The sequence below is a fragment of the Patagioenas fasciata genome, chromosome 1 (genome assembly GCF_037038585.1).
Source record: "Patagioenas fasciata isolate bPatFas1 chromosome 1, bPatFas1.hap1, whole genome shotgun sequence".
Taxonomy (NCBI): Eukaryota; Metazoa; Chordata; class Aves; order Columbiformes; family Columbidae; genus Patagioenas; species Patagioenas fasciata.
Window position 1 is genome coordinate 199789081 of NC_092520.1, and position 18894 is coordinate 199807974.

General features: G+C 42.5%; 1 protein-coding gene and 1 long non-coding RNA gene across 4 annotated transcripts in view; one reads left to right on the forward strand and one right to left on the reverse strand.

Moving 5' to 3' along the window:
* The window catches only part of ERGIC2 (ERGIC and golgi 2), a 27964-nt gene extending 17356 nt beyond the window's left edge, over positions 1-10608 (reverse strand). Inside the window, exons 1-4 of one of the 2 annotated variants that reach the window (XM_065840181.2) lie at positions 10586-10608; positions 5093-5238; positions 2142-2250; positions 157-203 (exon numbers count right to left, since the gene is read on the reverse strand). In XM_065840181.2, the coding sequence (XP_065696253.1) occupies positions 157-203; positions 2142-2250; positions 5093-5198 (262 nt within the window). In that variant the 5' untranslated portion in view covers positions 5199-5238; positions 10586-10608. Of the gene's footprint in view, positions 1-156; positions 204-2141; positions 2251-5092; positions 5239-7521; positions 7680-10585 lie in introns of those variants that run through there. The other variant, XM_065840171.2, reaches the window with a different exon arrangement.
* LOC139826936 (uncharacterized) lies at positions 9879-18531 on the forward strand. 2 transcript variants are annotated; one of them, XR_011737068.1, is made up of 5 exons: positions 9879-10330; positions 13314-13465; positions 13795-14054; positions 14572-14668; positions 18183-18531. It is a non-coding gene; the product is annotated as an uncharacterized lncRNA (long non-coding RNA). The 2 variants fall into 2 exon arrangements; XR_011737069.1 differs by lacking the exon at positions 9879-10330 and adding an exon at positions 11119-11192.
* The last annotated feature ends 363 nt before the right edge of the window (positions 18532-18894 follow it).

The following is an 18894-nucleotide window of genomic DNA, read 5'->3' on the forward strand; positions in this document are numbered from 1 at the left end:
GTGAGTCATATACCATGAAGATCACTACATGCCATCAAGATCACAAAAAAATTCAGTGTTAGAATATTTTGAACAATATCCAACTACAGTATAAGCAAATGCATATTCTGAAGAGCCTTTAAAGTGTTTCAAAACTTTAACTGATGGAATACTTACATTGACACCTCATGGCAACCGTAATATCTATGTTGATTCTTAACTTACTGGAAAAAAAAAAAAAAAAGGCAAATAGTTATATAAGTAATATGGAGGACAAGTAGCAAGAGATATACTACTAAACTTCTCAGACTACTTGCAGAAACACTGCCAAATAACATTTACACCAATAAATATAAATTTAGGCCGTTTAAAATTTTTGCAAACAAATGCAGACTTTTAATTATGAAAGCACTGATGACCACTCGTAACTTAGAGATAAAACCACCAGATTTCCATGTTGAAGTTTACCATGAAACTCCTAACATTTTTTTGAAATGCTACTGGCCCAAGAGTTTGTCACTAAGTACAGTTTTTTCAATAGTTTACTTTTTTTTTTCCACACAACAGTGCAATAAATTCCACAGAATGCAATGGATTAGGGCTATGCAGGAGTTACAAATCTAAACCTGAGTAAATATTTGACCACTTTCCTCCTGTTTTGTCCTTAAGACAGGATACTGTATTTCCAATCCTAACCAGAATTCTTCAGTACAGTGACATTCAGGATCAGGCTGGGAGGCTGCTAAAACCACTTCCCAGAAAACACTGCAATGTCAAAAAGATTGTTGGTTTTGCTAGCAATGCTTCTAGAAATAGTTTTTTTCTCAAAAATGCTCCTATATTATAATAGCTAAATGCCTTGTATGTTCTTTACCCTGAATGTTTCTATAATGAGGGTAGGTGAAACACAGTTCTTCCCATTGAGTAGGGGGAAAAAAAAAATCCGAAAACACTCCATCACGCCAAAAGTCTGATTGTATGGCATTCCCCAATATTCTGGGTATTTCTTGTTTTCATGTTAGTTTCACAAAAGTAATTTAAACTATAATGAATAAATTCTCAGGGATCTTCTGGGAACTTAGCTGACCACAAACAAACACTGGCTCAACCTGAGATCAGACACAGCCAGCAGACAGGAGAAAAGCAGTTACAGTGGTACCCATTGCCATTGGTTTAAATTGTCACAGAACTGCAGGCTGACTGATAAACCCGCAATCAAACTGGAAAATCTACGGCATGATGTCTCCCAAGCCCCATAATAGTCTCTTAACCTCTAGACTGTCCTTCCCATGCAATAGCTTCACTAGGGAAAGAACCTACTTTAGCAATGACCTGAATGTGAAACTCCCATCTGTCTGAATGGATTTAATCTAAATCGAGTTTTTAATGCATCTCCCTTAAATTTCTTGTTGGTTTGGGTTTTTCTGTTGTTGTTGGGTTTTTTTACTACAGAAACCTTTGGTATTTCTGCTGTTCAAGACATCCAATTAATATACATATTTTTAGCTTGTTACCACAGCAACTAGTCAAACAGCTTTTAAAATTATTTCAGTTTCAGACACATGATATTTAAAGGTGTTCAGTGCACAGACTCTCCATTAACTTCACAAGGACTCACAGGTGCCTGACCACATCAGGAAGAAAGGAGAGCAGTCCAGACAAGCACATGAAACCAACAGCAAATGCATCTTCAGCTGATCTCAAAGGCCATAACTGAAGACAAGATCAGCAGCAATCTCTAGATAACGCAGTCAGAGTTCTGAGTGCTTAAGGTTCATCTCCAGCAGCACAAAGTATAATGGCGATATACTAACTGTATGAGCTAGAGTAAGCATCATGTGAAGCTGGTGGCTTTACAAAGCTGATGTGGAGCTATGTATTACAACGTCCTCTGAATTGTTAACAAATAATTCCTCAAGGGACTCCACCAACAAATCTACACTATTTAGACTTCTTCACTGCAGCAATCTCAATTTTTCTTATTTGTAGATTCCAGAAAATAAAAAATCCAAATCAATCAACAGAAGAAAAATCAAGTCCCTTTAGTATTTAGTTTTTAATTTCCACCATAAATTGCTTCCAAGTCACATGAACATTTCAAATGTATTTCTTCCTGAAATGCAGAAAAATTTTAAAAGTAATTATAATTAATAAAAAAATACCTAGTAAAATCCTTGTCTACTTCATATTCATATTTCATCCATGTGTCCCGATACACCGTGAACTCCATTATAGTCAGGAAAGCTATCGTCGTAAACGCTATCAGAGAAACTGAGTGGTCAAAAGAAAAAAGAAGTTTAGATTGTGAGAAATATTATTCAGAAACACAAGCACAACAAAATTCTAACATTCCAGAATCTAAGCATTACCAGTAAAATACTGGTATATTCGATTTATAAATCCAGAAACTGCTCTTAGAGAAATATCTTCGTATCTACAGTATTTGTTTTTACATAGAAGGGGAAAAGAACAAGTCTGACCTTTGCATCAAGAAAGAACTTTTTACATTAAGTACAGTCAAATCCTAGAATGATGGGAAGATTGTGAAATCCCTTTATGGAAGATTTAACAGGATAGATCCTCCTCTGCACATAAAACAAAGTGCCCACAAATCACTGTCTAGGCAAATTCAATCCTAAATTCAAGAGTGAAATTAGAAGGTACACCTTGAAGTCCCTTCAAGCCTCCACTTGCCTACAACCTAAGTTTTTATAACGCTTCTTTTATATATGTAGTTTTAGAGCCAAGAAGCTATCAGACAAGAGAAATAATATGCATTATATGTGTTGTCCACTTTGCAAAAGGTGTCCTTGTTGTATTACTTGCGGTTAGATGTACAGTCAGGACTTCCACCTCAATATTTCAAACAATTCTTCCTCTGGAGATAAGTAACACATAGCTATCCATTCTACCAACAACTAAATAAGTGATGAACTGATATGAAATTATTTTTAGGAAGAAAACTAAATGGTGTATTTTAACAGGATATGTGCCTCACTTATCTCCAAAGATGCCTATTCATCACACTCACAACCTTGTACAATGCAAAGGGAATATTATCCTGCTGCACATAGTCAGAAATGTAGTAACAGATGCACAGAAGTGCCTGCTACACCCCTTTTATTAAATCATGACTTTTGTTAAGCTGAAAAGAAACTTCAGTTATGGAGCACAGTAGTGATTTGTACAGCTTATTAGCAGTATGTGTTTTATATCTGCATTCTGGGGAGTATTTCTACAGATTCTGTGAAGGGCAGCTTGAGAAAAAACAAGCCTGTTGATGGACTTTGACTGACTACACAGTGGTCTGCAGCAGGGACACGAAGCAATGGTCCTACAGGATCCAGAAAGAAGCCACTGGCTGCAGCACTGACTGCTGCATTGATCAGCAACATTTCAAGTCCTAGCTTTCTGCTGAAGTTGTGTAGCCATCAGACATATGAAAACCTTCACAGCAATGCACACTGTGAAAGCAGATGCACTAATCAGCTAATTATGCTGGTTATCCATTTCCAGCAGGCCAGACTCAGCCCAGGAAAGCTGGAGCACTGTCTATCCTACTGCAGGAGGAAAGCTGGAGCCACACTGTCTTTCCCAACATGAGGAAACAAATAGAGCCATAGCTGCTTTATGGGTAATTCTGAGCAAAGGTATTGCTGGATCTGAACAAGAAAATAAAGTCTGTAGAATTTCCAAAGACAGATCCTCTTTTCTGAAGGCTCTCCGAGCCCTCAGCTGGAGTCTCAGCCCTTTCAAGACACCAGTACTTCTTCTGCAACGGGTTTTAAGGCACTGCAAGTCTGAGAATAGTGTCTTGCTATGTTTGGCATTCCTATAACACCAGAATGTAAGCCTGGCACTTGAATCCTGAATGTGACAGGAATACTACATTTGAGTTTTATAACAGCATAGAATAAGACAATCCTATACTGTCATTTATAAAGATTACTGGGATAAACCAAAGAATGCTAAAGTAACTTCTGGTGTTGAGAAATCCTTAAGGCACCCCTTCACCAAAGTGAAGTTCTCTGATGCAATAACACAAAAATAGGAATTTTTAAGCATTTATTGTTAACAACTCACTTGCTTTCTCAGGAACTGGGACTAACTTTAACAAAGAGTTATTTAACCAGCTTTTAGAGATTATTTTATGTACAATAATCCTTTAATTATTAACAGTGCAATTCAGGAAATGTAGCAAAGTAATACAGATCCTTGTGATATTTACTTCTACACTACAAGTGGTGTAATGACTTCAAAGGCTTATCTACAGATTGCAATTGCTTCTTGTACTTTTTATTCAACTGAGTTTCAAACAATCACATGAGAGATTTTTGTCCTCCATTTCAAACTGCTAGCAGTTCCCCATCTAACTGCAAACAATTCCAGTAGTCCAACAGACGAAGTCACCGTTTCCAGATCAGACTGTAACCCAACCCAACTTACAGGCACAATTTTCTGTTCAGATACATACAGAAAAGGTACTTCTTACAGCTACAGTTTTTTGAAAGAAGCTCAAGTGACTAAGAAGGACAATACAAGCACATGCCCTGGAGTAAAGTGTTTAGCTCTTCAAAGGGCTTTCCTTACTCCTAAAATCAACTACACCTTCAAGACAAAAAGCTTTAGAGAGCTGCTCTTCATCCGTTGTTTAACTTAGCCAGCTCTTAGACACCACTGGAGAATGTTTTTCCTCTTTTATGAAACACAACCTGAATTTCAGCTCATGCTGACACAGCATCACTCAGAAACCTGACACAGAGAAAAGGTTTAATGAGACAACAAATTGGAGTATTTTAATACGGCCTTGGTACAGCGAACTTCCAGTGATAACTGGCTAGAAGTTTTTACCTCAAACCTCTACATTGGTTTCAGTCTCACCAGTTTTACACAAAAACCTCCCTTGCGATTCATCTATTTGGATAAGATACTATGCCTTGTCTTTAAGCAGATGAGCTCTATCAGCCCACAAAAGAAATCAAGAAACCAATTTTGGGTAGATTCAAATGAACACAGATGCCTGTCTTCCTCCTATTGAAACTTCTACTCCCAGAGCATGCTAGACTGAGCTAACAGCCAACATCAATCACATCAGCATCTTAATAAGGCCTACCTGTGCCTCCAGTAGCTGAAGTCTCCACGTAGCTTTCAGGAACCTTTGGAAAAGCATCCAATTCTTTCATCAAAGTCAAAGTCTTCTTCCGATTCAGTCGCCTCATCTTCAGCACACTCTTCCACCTCCTCCTTCATATATTCCCTCTGATTTGAGAATAAATGATTGTGATTAAAAGACAGAAGCAACATTGCTCAAATTGACTGGCTATAACTATAAAGCATTAATAAGACAATTTAAACCTAAGAAATATGAATGGTCACTCTTGCTTCAAGAAAACTTAAAACTGGCCTGCTCACTGCTGCTTACACTGCAGCCACATCCAGCACATTCACCATTTAATTACTATGATTAATTTGTCAATTAAATTGTTATTAGTATTGGATATATTCAATTTTAAATTAAAAAAAAAAAAAAACAACCAAACTCAGTTCTAAAGTAAGCTTGCTAAACAGACCTGACAATGCATGGAAGTCATTGACCTACCAGAAAATATCTAATAGGCTGCATAAACTCGGGAGGACATCAAACTTCTCAGGGCTCCTGTATTGAGCCAATGTGGGAACACGCTATATACTAAAGGAAAAAAAGTGCATTTTGTGTTTTTACAGCTGTAAAATGTTAAAGTAATAATAAAAATTGCATTTTTTTTTTCCTCTATAAAAATGCCCCCCAAAGCAAATAGAGCAAATCAAATCCTAGCTCCATCCTTCAGAATCCTTTTTGTCTATGAGGCGATCTTTGCCCTGCTTGGAGTTGCCAATACACTAAGCACCAGTATGCCAAAAGAAGCAGCCTGCCCAGGAACTACTGTCTTAAACTGTTTCCAAATCATGCAAATATGCTCATAACACAGTCCTGCCAATATGCTGCATGTTTTAACAAGCTGGCACTGCTGTCTTCCTTCTGAGGAAATGCTGCACTTTGCCCAGAATTTCTGAAGCTACAAAAACCATTGTGCATTTACTGCACTCTAAGACTATGTCATATTATCCCTCCCTATTTAAAGACACCAAGGCAGGCAAACTAACCTACACTGCCGACCATGTGAATCCTCCTCATCATTGTCTTGTACAAAAAAATCTGGTAACTCATCTCGCCCATTTCAAAAGCACATCAAGCCTCCAGTGTGGCCTAGTGAAATTACCTGAGAGCTACTCCCTGCTCTACTGCTCCCTGGTGCTGAGCAGGCTTTGTACTGTGCAGTAACCAAGGACTATACTTTACTGGAAATGTAAGTTCACATGTGCAGAATCACAATCTATCTTGTTGGGAGCATCAGTCAAGTCAGCCTGCAGAGACCAACTAAATGATACCCTGTGTGTTGTAGAGGATCCAAATGAACCACAGTTAGAGCAGGCAGAGAACACAGGTGCTTAACAGAAGTTTGGTTATATGGCATTTAAAAAAAAAAAAAAAAAATCAGGGAAGCAAGGTTGTGTCCTTACTACACTATATAACTGTGTTTTAAAGAATCATCTTAACTCCACTCAGAGTACCTTAAGGAGAAGTTGCAAAACTTAGGAGCACAGATACGGCAAAGCAGCTACTTGGACACAATGACTGGAGCCATAACATTATCACAGAGCAAACGGGACGGGGCTGCCTGCTGTGTTACACAGACAGCACTGAGGTCAGCTTAGCAACACGTTGTTTTCCCTGCGTCTTCTCCGCTATCACATGTGGAGCAGCACACCACAAAGAGGCACCAGGTAAACCTAGAGCATTTGAGTACTTTATCAAGAAACTTTCTAAATCATTCTGCATCGGTGAGTGCACAGATTTCTGTAATCTAGCTAGGAGCACCCAATTTCTTCACTTGTTTCTTTGATCCCAAATACACAGACTCACTTTCCATTACAAAGTGAGACAGCCATCTGGTATATTCCCCCTTGCCCATCTCAACATAACTACCTCAGAAACACCAAGTATAAAATTTGGAATCCATCGCTACGAAAATATCATGTTATGAATTCAAACATCGATTACGTTTTTTTTAAAAAAACATATATTATTACAAGCTAAGAAAAGGAAAAAGTACAGCACAAACGCCACTTGAGACCAGAGCACCCACGCAAAGCGACTTCAACCCAGACCCACCTGGGGGGCTCGGGCGCTTCTCTCTTACTCAGAGAACGTGGAAGCGAAGCCGCTACCGGTGCACGCCTGGACACCCACTTCCACACCGCGGAGCCGACCCACGCCCGAACACCCTCCCGGGGCCTCGCACCCAGCGCCGCCCGGACGCCCATGCCGAGGGAGGCTCGGGAGGCGGCCGCCAGCTAGGAGCCCACACGCCGGTGCGGGCCGCGGGCGCTCCCGGCCGCCGCCGCCGCCGCGCTGAGGCGGGCGCAGGCCCGCAGCCGGGCACCGGGCAGCCGCGGGACAGGACAGGCCGCACCGATCACCTCACCCCCGCCCTCCCCTACCTCTCGCTTCTCTCGCCGTTACCCAGCGCCGCGGGCGAGTCCGGAAAGGAGGGAGCAGCCGCAACGCTCTGCTCGGCGCCCGCCGCGCTGACCATGGCAGCGCGCGTGGCCCGCGGCGGGCTGGCTCCGCCGCCGACGCCCGGCGGGAGGCACAGGCCGACGGGAGCGGCGGCGGCGGCGCCCCGCCCGCCCCGCCTGCGCGCATGCTCGCCGCTCACGGGCACGCGGCGCCAGCCCCCGCGGCGGCCGGGAAGCGGCAGGGAGGAATCGGCAAAAATACTTCTATGTGGAAAAAATGGTCGTTGTTCCCCGCCCACACGGCTCGGAGGGAGCGGCGGCGGCCCCTCAGAGCCGGGAACAGCCGATCCCTGGAGCCGTGAAGCACGGGCCGCAGCTCCGCTCCCCACACAGCCCCGCGGCGGAGCCTTCAGGTGTCCGGGGCTTCCTGCAGCGCCGGAGTCCAGAGCCACCCGCACAGCAACATCCGAACAGAACGAACATGCTGCTCCGAAGAGGGAAAGTGGATATCGGGAAGAATTTGTGAAGCTGCGAGCTACTGGGTGCTGGTTTAAAATTATGTATATCAATGTCTCCAAAAACATATTGGAAAATAACTGTAACTTGGCTTGCAGTGGTAATACTATTTTAGATGCTATGAATATAAAAGCAGACAATGTTTTAAAAGAGGCAATTATCTTCTTTCAGGTTAACTATGAGGGGAAATGTTTTAAGGCAGTGGGCTGTAATAGTGGGGTAAAACAGATTTTAAGCTCACAAGCCAGTCTTCAGTACCGGAGTGAAAAAAAGAGGGCTATTTATACCCAAAATATCTGTTCTTTTCTCTGTGGAGCTAATAAAAAGGCACCACCTCTCACCAAACACCTCACCCCTTAATAAGAACATTATTAGTTTATCTCCAGATTTTTCTTTAAGATTACAGCAATTCATTCTCATCTGTGTTGGTGTTCCCTGTACTCCTCACAACTGCCCTGCTATCAAAACAGACTTGCAGTTGCAACAGGGTTACATCATGGTACTGCCACTCTGCCCCCAAGTCCACAGCTGGCTGACCCAACCCAGACATCTTCCTACAGCCATAAAAGGGGCTCTCCAACATCTTTTGAGAAGTACTGACATCTTCAGTGACATCAAAATTATTCAAAGAAAAGTGCTCCACATAAGATTTTTAAAAAATAAAAGCATTATACCAAACACTTAGATTTGTAGATCAGAAAGGAGAGACTGAAGACCACCATTTTTTATAATGAGGCAAGCAGATAAAATCCACACACCAGAAACATAGAAAGTTATGAGTTCCACAACGTTAATACAGATTTGCTCTTTTTAATGGCTTAGAGGAAAAAGCAGATCCAAGTAGTCTCAAGTAGCATGCCAATTTGAATAAAACAACTTCGTTTTGGAATCTACAGCACTTGAGAATGAAAGGAACCTAAAAACCATAAAGTAGTACAAACAGATTCAAATATTTTTTTTTGCTTTTTAGGGATAGGCAGACAGAGGGTTTCAAGGAAGGAAGGAAGATGCAGCAATACACCAGTGTTCTCACTGAATTCTGATCTGTCTGATCATTTTGGCAACTAGAATAACAACTGGATTGGAGAGTCAGAAAGAAGAAGAGGGTGGGAGAACGATCCTACAAGAGATAAATAACCAGGCAGAAAATACATTTATCTGTACATTTTTCCCCTCATCTCAGAAACAGCAGACAGCTTTAGCTATAGCACTTAAAGCTCTTATATTGACATGCCAGTGGTTGTAGGGTATAATTCAGCAGCCAGGGATTTCGCTGCCTAAGCCTTATTTTCCCTTGAAACGCTCTCAGCACTGAGGCCTGAAAAGAGCAACCGACATATCTGGTTATTAGCTGTGCATCAGAGATGCTCAGCAGATGTTCTCACAGGCTATGAACTAAAGCAGTCCAATCCGCTCACAGACAAAAACCGTTTTGGCATTAGTGCTTGACGCCGCCTTGAGATGCCTCTTATGGAGGAGAAGTGGCATGGGACAAAACCGCTTGCAGCATTACAGTCATATTTTTAACTACAGATGTCTCCACAGGATTTTGAGGGCAAATACAGTATATATTTTTCAGAATGTAAGAAAAAGAGAAAATTATATAGTGACAACACTGTGCATTACACTGCCATTATATGTTTGACTGCACTGAAGTGACAGAACAGTGATCATTCTGCATCCATCAAGTACCAGACTACTCTATTTCAAACTGTGCTCCTGTCCTTACATCGCTACATGCTCGTTTTCTACTCTCCTGATCACACCTCAGTGGTGGTAGCCTATGAGCACCTGCCAAATTACCTTTGAGAGCCTGAAGGGAGCAGGGAAGGGGGAAGAAATCCAGCTGTCAACTGCAAGCCAGGCAGGCAGGCCAAGGGGCTGCTCCCCAGCTGCTGCTTCATACACATTTGTTTGACTATGGTGTTTAACAAGACCCCAAAGCGCCCTGAGAATTGAGTGCAGTCATCTATGTAAAAATACAGCTGCCCTGCCAAAAAGCCCAGCATTTTTTAACGCTGGTGATTTATGATGTCCCTTGATGTGCGCAAAGAAGGGAAATCACATAAGATGTCTCATATCCGTACACTTTCGCAAACCACAAATGAAGCAGGACAGAAAAAAAAAAATAATCCCAGTAACATTAGGCTGTGGAACACATTGATACTAAAGACAGTAGGAAGACCAAGCAAGAGGAGCAGATGTAAACATGCGGAGATCTCCCACCTGTGCTCCAACACCCCTCAGCGTTACCGTGCTGGAAGCCGTATGCAAGGTACATAAGACAAGACTAAAAACCCGGCTAGAGCACCTCGGGACCAAACCCGAGCCCCGTCTGCTGCTCTACAGCCGCCTGCACAGGTGCTTCGCGACGGCTGGAAAGGCGCGTTGAAGCTGTTCCCGAGAAAGAGCGAGAGAAGCGGTCGGGCAGCGGGGGTGACCGGGGGGACCCGGGGCGGCGGCAGGGGAGGGGGGCAGCGCGGGGGGATAAGGCGAGGCCGAGGCGAAGGGCAGCGAGCAGCCGCTTTACCGGAACGTGGAGGCATCGAGGTGGCATTTAGGAAAGAGGAGGAGGAGACTCAGGTGCAGAAGAGCGAATATGAAAATGAGGGGGTGGGAGTGGCTGGAAAGGGGGTGGAGGGAAAGAAAATTAGTCCGGGGAGGGGGGACTGGAGGGATTGGGAGATTTGGAGGGTGAGCGGTGGTAGCTGTTGCCGTTAGGGGGCAATGAGGGCGGGGAGGGATGCCGGTGTGGGGAGATGAGGGTCGGCTGTCAGGGCCCAGAGCGGCTATGGCGGCGGGAGGTGCCCTCGGCCAATCAGGAAGAACCACGCTCGCAGAACGGGCGAGACGAGGCCGCGGGAAGGGGCGCTCCTGCCTGCCTGGCCCTCGCCGAGCGCTGGGGGGAGCCGGACGCCGCCGTGCCCGAGTCGCGTTGTTGGTTGCCAGCGCCCGTCTTGTGCCGTGCAGGGAGGTGCTGGGTGAACCGCGAGCGCCCTCGGAGCGGCGCCCTCGGAGCGGCGCCCTGCGCGCTGCCGCCCGGCCGCTGGTCCCGCCGTGTTACCTCAGGGCGGCTGTGCCTGGCGCCCGCCCCTTCGGCGGTGGAGCTGTTAGATGGCAGGAGTGTTTCGGCGTTTGTACGTCCCCCACTTTAGCTAATGCTTGAAACCGGTTTGTGGAGTCACAGATCACCACATGTACATCTGTCTGTCCAGTGAAGGGACACCCTGCCAGTCAGGGTGGAGGTGCAGGCTGGTGAGGCCTCATCGGAGGCAGCCGCCAGCCAAGGAGCAGGAGCTTGCAATCCCACCATCAGCTCACGCTATCCGTCACTACGGTGGCAACTCCTGTGTCCAGAGCTGCTGGTTACTTGCCCAAAACCTGGGCAGTGTTACCGTCCCTCCGTGGGCAGGAGTGGCAATGCAGTAATGCAAGTGGCTGTCATCATTGTGGTGGTATTTATTTGCAGTCTTCCATTTTCTTGGTGCATCAGTAGTCAGTTTAAATAAATGAAAGGAGGCATGGATCACTAATCTTTTACATAGTTTTTCCAACTCAATCTTGCTTCTGGTTTTCTTGACAACTTCTTTTTCATAGAGTCTCACAAGGCAGAACAGTCCAGTTCACCAAAAGGAAAAATATGTTAAAGCTACTTAAGCTATCTGAAACAATCCTGTTTTCTGTTAATTCATTGTGTAAATAGAACAACACTGTTTTACAAAATGGCCACTGTTTTAATACTGGATCCCAAATTATTTACCACTATGAATTGTTTAAGGGATATTAATTCTAATTCTTCTTTTGAAAATATGTGACATAGATAACATTTAAAATGCAATTTAGAACAGCTGCTTAACGAGGCTCATACTTCACTCACAGGGGAGCTGGGCTAAGAACTGTACTCAGTGAAGTGCTGCAGTTAAAATGCTACAATGTAACCTTGGTTTGTTGTGGGTTTTGTTGTTGTTTGTTTTTTTTTTTTCCCCAAGAATTTAAATTGTTTGGTGTAGACAGATAACTAATTCGAAGCTGTGTCTTTCATTCAGCAGAGATTTGCTATATGTTGTTGATAGATTGTATGGTGTGGGGAGGAGGGGAACATCAGTCACTCAGCTGAATTCCTGTCTAGATTACAAATGTCAGGTTAGTAATAAATCCTGATCTATCACCACTTGGCTATTTTTAGTAATTAGATCATGATTACAAAACAGAAATATTCTGATAATTGATTAAGTTGCATAAAAACACTAATCCTTTCACATACTGGCTTCTTGAATTGTCTAAATGCTCAGGACAAGGCCAAAAACTATCAGGAAACAAAGACACCCTAGTGTACATTGTGACATTCAGTATTTCTTTGATTTTAATATCCTGTTTTCCATTCTTTGGTTCGTGAAAAAACAGATGACCATTAATAAATAGGTTTCTCAATGTTTATTTGCAGTTGTATTAATAAATAATCTTTTTTTACTCCTTTGCTACAAGTGTCCCAGCATAAGGCTTAGTCTTGAAAAGTATCACTAGTCTTAAAAACCTGTATGGTATGAAGGATTTGGGCTTCTGCAGGGCTGCCTAGTTGAGAACAGTGTTGGCTGGCATAGTGGCGTGATGTGAATGATTTGCCTTTGATAGAGTTGAAAGGTATTGCTATTTGTTAATTGCTTAAAAAACAGGGTTTGGAAGAGGTCTGGATAAGCCATATGAGAGCTGCTTTGATGCTAGGATATTCATAGATAATAAATTTGACATAGTCTTACTAATATTTTATCAAAACTTCTCAAGTTGTTGTGACCCTTGTGGTGTTACCTATATACTAGTAGCACACATCTAAGTTGATGCTTAATCAGAAAAGCAAGGTTCCCCAAATTTATTGTGAAATCTTTGCAGGCAAGTATGCACATTTGGTTCATTGGGCTCTGAAATAAATAAATCTTCAGAGTTTTCTTGAAAATTGTCCCTTGATGTTCTGCCAGGCCCAGCAGGTTGTAAGAAAATCTTGGCAAATTGCTAGGAAGGTTTTGCTTTACAAGAATATTCTTTTGGTTTTAATAACAAAGAACGTTAACTCCCTGTTTTGGTGGTTTTTGTTTTGTGCGGTCTGTTTTGTTTTGTTTTTTTTTTAACCATGCCAGTTGGTTTCCCTGGCAATTTTAATACGATTGGTGAGAGCTGAACCTAGCAAAGATAACAACTGTTAATTAAGCTTTATCTAGTCTAAGTGTAATCTGGCAATCACCAGGGTTTCAATTAATTTTTAGGACACGTCTGCAAGGCAGTCTGAAGGGGACCAGATACTCCTAGGTGAGCACCACAAGATGTGCACTAGGTCCATTGCATCCCAACTGTTCTAAAAGACGCCGTGTTCCTGCATAGACCTGCCCATGCAGTGAGTGGAGACCCTGCAGCCCTGGTAAGCCTTGTTTTCTTCAGCCTCTGTTCCTGGGTGGCAGTACTTTTTTCCCAACTCTAGCACACGGCACTTCTGTCATGTCCATCTGATTAAGCCGCAACTTCCAGCTACAGCTTTCAACATCTCTGTACTCCCCAGCCCAGCTCTCTCCACATCTTCCTTGGCCAGTCTGGGTCCCTGTGAGACCTGTGGACTTTCTCAAAACATGAAGTCTTTTCCCTGCCAGGTTTACTAGATCAATTGCTTCTCTTCCCTCTCAGTCACCAACTTCAAAATGACCTGGGCTTCCCCAAAACTCTGGTCCTTTTCTACCCTGTTTTGTGTTGCAGGCTGCATACCCATCAAGATACAGCGGAGAGTCTGAAATGCCACTGGGCTTGGTGCTCACAGACACCTTCTGCCTTAACTCCGCTGCAGGGAGCTCGGGGTGATGGTCACAAACTGGCTTGTGAGAAAGGATGGGCAACGTGCAAGCAAACCGATTGCTGTTGAAATGTGCTCTGCACAGATGGTCAGCGAGGGAAATATTTCTTCCTGATGCCTTCTGCCAAGAAGGAACTGCCTCAGTCATAGCATTTGAAAGCAAGAGGTATTTCCTTCTCTCCAGGTTTGCTGCTGGCACTTTCTGCGCTTGGCTGGGTTTCCATTGTACCCAGCTGCTCCTGCCTGCTGATGACAACACTTCCCTTCCAAATGACAAGGGGGATCAGGAAAGTGAAGGGAGACATTAATTTTTCTACTTTCTCCCATCTGGTATAATTACATACTTGAGGGAAAGATAAAGCAGAACTTCTATATTCTTGATCCTGGGAAGATCAAGATCTGTCCTGTTACAGAATAGACACAGGTAAAATTAAACAGCTGATAGACAGCCAGCCATCATTCTGCCATACTTTTAGGTAATTAACATGTATTTTGATAGATTTAAATACTCCCCAGAAGCCTTTGTATTGAATTTCACTTGGGACTGAAAACAGAGAATCTCCAAACTGTCTGTTTAGTTGTTTATATTGCCAAGCTAGGCAAGGGTAGCTGTTGAGGCCTTTGACTGAGCGCTAGATCATCTAATGCCTGTTCACTCTCCCATGTTTGTCTTCTGCAACCAGGGACCTCTCGGGTGACCATGGGAGAGGGGCCGTGTGAGAGAGCGCTGTTGTGGTCACAGCCGGACGCCATCTGTATCACGTGCATTGGCGATCACAGGTAGAAAACGTCAAATCTCCCAGTTATTATACCCATGCAGACCTTTCCACAGCTTCCTGAAGCACACTCGCTGTCCAGCTTTATTCATTTCAGTCTAAATATACTTCATCAGATTTCTAGTGCTTTTACGCTACGTCTGTTTTCCAATTATGTGAGAAAGAAAACATTTCCTCCAAGCAGTGAAGTAATGAGGAAGAAAGGTGGTTTTCAGTCCATCTCAGGTTTGCTAACCAAAATGAATCAAAATTGTTTTATTTCAGGTCAATCTAAACCAAAATATTTAAATTTTTTGGTTCTCGTAAAAAATAAGGAGAAACTATTAGAGCAGACTTCTTCTGTTTCAGAAACAAGTAGTTCAGATGCTCCCCCTGACAGTGGAAGAGCTGGTTTCACTTCATGCTTCTGACTGGAGAACAGAAGCCGGTGGCTCCCATGGGAGCTCTCTGACCAGCAGGCTTTGATGGCTCTGCAGTGGATGTTCTTGCTGCTGCTGTTCTCCAGTGGACACAATTTTGTTTATTACACCCCCCAAAAACAAAACCAAACCAAAAAATACACCTTAATTCCCAAACAGACTACAGTATGGAAGGTTTCTGCATTGGTAACAAAATGTTTCTAAGCCAGTTGGCCTCAAAGGTTCTTCAGGGGCCAGCGAGATTTTCTGAGCTGAGGGTAATTTCTAAACAACATCAGTTTAACCTTTATAGAAGAATTTCCTTTAACCTAGAGAAAAACACTTAAGATAATTTAGGCTGACAGGTATGAAAAATCTAATAATAGAGATTTAAAAGAGAACATTACCACAAATATGGGTGAATAAAAATGGGACAATCTTTTGTTAGCACTTTCAACAGTACAGAGACCATTAGCAGAATAAGAGCACTGTTATGCCCTATTAACAGATACTGTGCTGGAAAAAGCTTTCCACTGAGAAGCTTCATTATTTTATGTTGCAGGATAGTGGCTGTTATGTGAAACACCATTGCCACCATCCTAGCTCCTGTGTGTATTGTTCTCATACAAATTGTACTTTAAAGCTATAATAGAATTTTAATCCCTGGTTTGCTAAGGAATTTCTTTGGTCTGTTGTTTGCCAAAATATAGATTGATATTTTAGAACAAAGTATGACTGATTCTTTGAAAGCGTATAGGTAAATCCAATTCAAAAACTGCTATTCGTGCTGCTCAAGTCAGTCTGTTGGCAGAGTTGGACAGACCATACCATCTGGCCTGTGTTGTGTGTACTCTGCAGTTTTTGTTTTGTTGAAGAAAGTAATTTAACAAATGACTTAAAAAAATGGTTGTCTTTAAAAATAGCCATTTTTTAGTGGAGACCCTGTTTTAGAAAAGAAACGTGCATGTTTAATTCCTGCAGTTATGGGGTTTACATATATATACTACAGCACTTCTGTTAAAGCCTCAAAATGCAATTTTCTCTTCATAATGATGGAGGAAACTTGTGTGTGGACTTAATGGAGCTGAATAAAGCCAGCAACCCAGAGAGTGTGGAGTGTGCTTGGGAGGGTAAATCTACTTTCGTTGGTGTACTTTTCGTGTGTTCCCCTGTGGTAGGTCAGCAGGGACACAGCAAAATGCCCCAGGGCAGCTGTGGGTGACAACATCTTGTAGGAACAAATACCACAGGGTGAAGCACTTCTTCCATCTGGGTCTTTGTTGGTGTTTCAAAACCTGTAGCAGAGCCAACTGCTGTGGAAATCTTGCTATGTGCAAGAAAAGAGCTGGGCATGCCAAAGGAGGAGTGGTATTTGAGGGAGGGAGAGGGAGAGGGGCCAGGGGCAGCCTTGGAGACCAGGCTGCGACACCTTGAGCAGGTTGGAAAAACTCTCGCTTCCTTTTCCTTGTATGTGTCTTCAGTTATTTCTGCCTGAGCATATTCCCTTTTTTTCCCTTTTCTGTCTAGTCCCCTTTGCTGTGTTGTCATGTGCAATAATCTATTTTTCTCTTGTACTTAGGGAGAATAATTACTTCTGATTAATAGGCGAGTAAAGCAATGAAAAGTGAAAAATATCAAGCACTTTTGTTTAGTAATGTGAAAAGGTTCCTAGAAACAACCTTGTCCAGTTGTTCTGCATTAAATCACCCGTTCTGAGTAAACTAAGATAAGATTGTCACAAGGAATGTGACGAACTTCTCATCCTGCCAGTCGTACTGCCAGCTTGGAAATATCAGGACCTTAGGAAATAACAGTCAATATTGTGTCTTGACTATATGTATCTTGAATAGCACTTTGAAAATCACACCGTGTTTAAACAGTACAGTTCATCATTCGCTCTGTCTTTTTTGTCTGAAGTGTTGATGACTACTATCAGCAATGCTGTGCCTGCCAGGGAGATAATATTCAAATTAACATTGCATTTCTTGTTTGTGGTGGAAAAAACAAAGACTTCAAACACCTGACTTGCACACAGAAGGTGAAGGGGACCATGAGGTGCTGTGGCTGTTAGAAAATGAAGAAGCTTCTCATGAATTATAGACTTTACATTGTTCTGGAATGTGGAAAAGCTCTTTTAAGCAATTGTTAAATACTATTTTTGAAGTAGCTGTTTGCTCCAGGATGCAAGGTATGGAGTAGCAGCTGGCTGGTGGGATGTGGAGGTGAAGAGGCCGCAGGACATGGTGTCCTCCCTCCACGCCTGCCCCGAGTTCTGCAGCGTACTCTTCTGCTGTCCTTAGCTCTCTCGTGATCAGATCTGTCAAATCAAATACTTCTCTTATTTTATTGTAAGCTTATACTTCATTCTGGTTTTATTATTCAGTGTTCCATTCTCCCAATGTGTAGAAAGCCAAGAAATGCACAGACTTTACCTTTGAGAAATTGCACTTTAAGCATAAGATACACTTGAGGAAATTAGAGCAGAAGCAGAAGAGGAGAGACACACAAGTAGCAAGATTTAATTTATTATTTTGGCCAGTTCTTTATGCATGGGATTCATCTCAGTATACTTCAGCTGCCTAAAATACTGGCACCTGTCCTAATATGGGAAACTGGGCTGCATATGACCGAAGGAAAGCAGCAGGTACCTCTGGAGGAGGATTTATGCCTTCAAGGTATGTATCTAAAGAAGGTGGTAGGATGGATCCTATAGGGGTTCCTGTCTTTCTCCATTTACTCTAAAGGAAGCCCAGGTGATTTGTTTAGATTAAATACTTATTTTTTCGCATGCTGAGAATAATTCCAGGCTTAAATAGTTTTATTTCATATTGAAACTTTAAAGGAAACCAGATTTTTTTTTCCTGATGTTTTTCATGTTTTAATTACAGGGGAAAGAATCCATGTACCTAAAGAGACGTTTTTATTCAGAATGTCCCTTGGAGGAAAGTGCGGATCTGTACAGGCTGGTGCCAGCTGGTGCCTGCTGTCAGACAGCATCCAGGGCCACGCTCTGAAGCAGGGCTGGTGCCTCCACTCCGGCCGCCTTCCCTCACTGTTGGCTGGTGTCTGAGAAGGGAATATATGCCGAAGTGTGAGCAATTCCTCTCCCTTGTATTACAGATATGCCTTGGGCCTAAGAAATGACAACTGTAGGACCTGTGATGACTTGAAAAACCATGCACCAATGTTATCTGCCCTCCAGCCAGCATGGGATGAGTGATGCATTATAAATCCAGATCCTTTACCAGTGCAGAGATTAAAGAAGAAAGAAAGAAGTTTCTTAATCCCTGCCTCAAGCAGTTTAAAACCTCCTTCTTGTTTGGGGTCCTACATAAATCAAAACACAGGACTGACTATATTCTGCAAATAAATCTTCCTTGATATTTACTTCTCACATAACTTCTCTGTAACAAAATCTGAATTCACTACCAAATATGCTAATAAAATGTCAACCATTCTGTAATTTAGTAGCATCATAAGAATAATACCTTCTTCAGTTATATATCGCTCTTTCAGAGAGTGCTTGACATACTGCTTATACATAAAAAGTAAAATTAATATATCATTTAGTCTTTTATTTCTTAATATTGAAACCCATTAAATATAAACCATCTGTACAGTAATTAATCATGCATGAATACAAACCAGATGCAGATTAAAATGCAAGTATATGAGTTATTTCTGGTAGAGTGAGCAATCATAGTAATGGCAGAGGATACTTAGTACCTACATACTGCAATAAGATTAAAGAACTTGTATTTATTTTGTTTTGTGGATTTGGGGAGTTTTGTGGTTTGGAGGGGGGGGGGTTGTGTGTGTGTTTTTTTTTTTT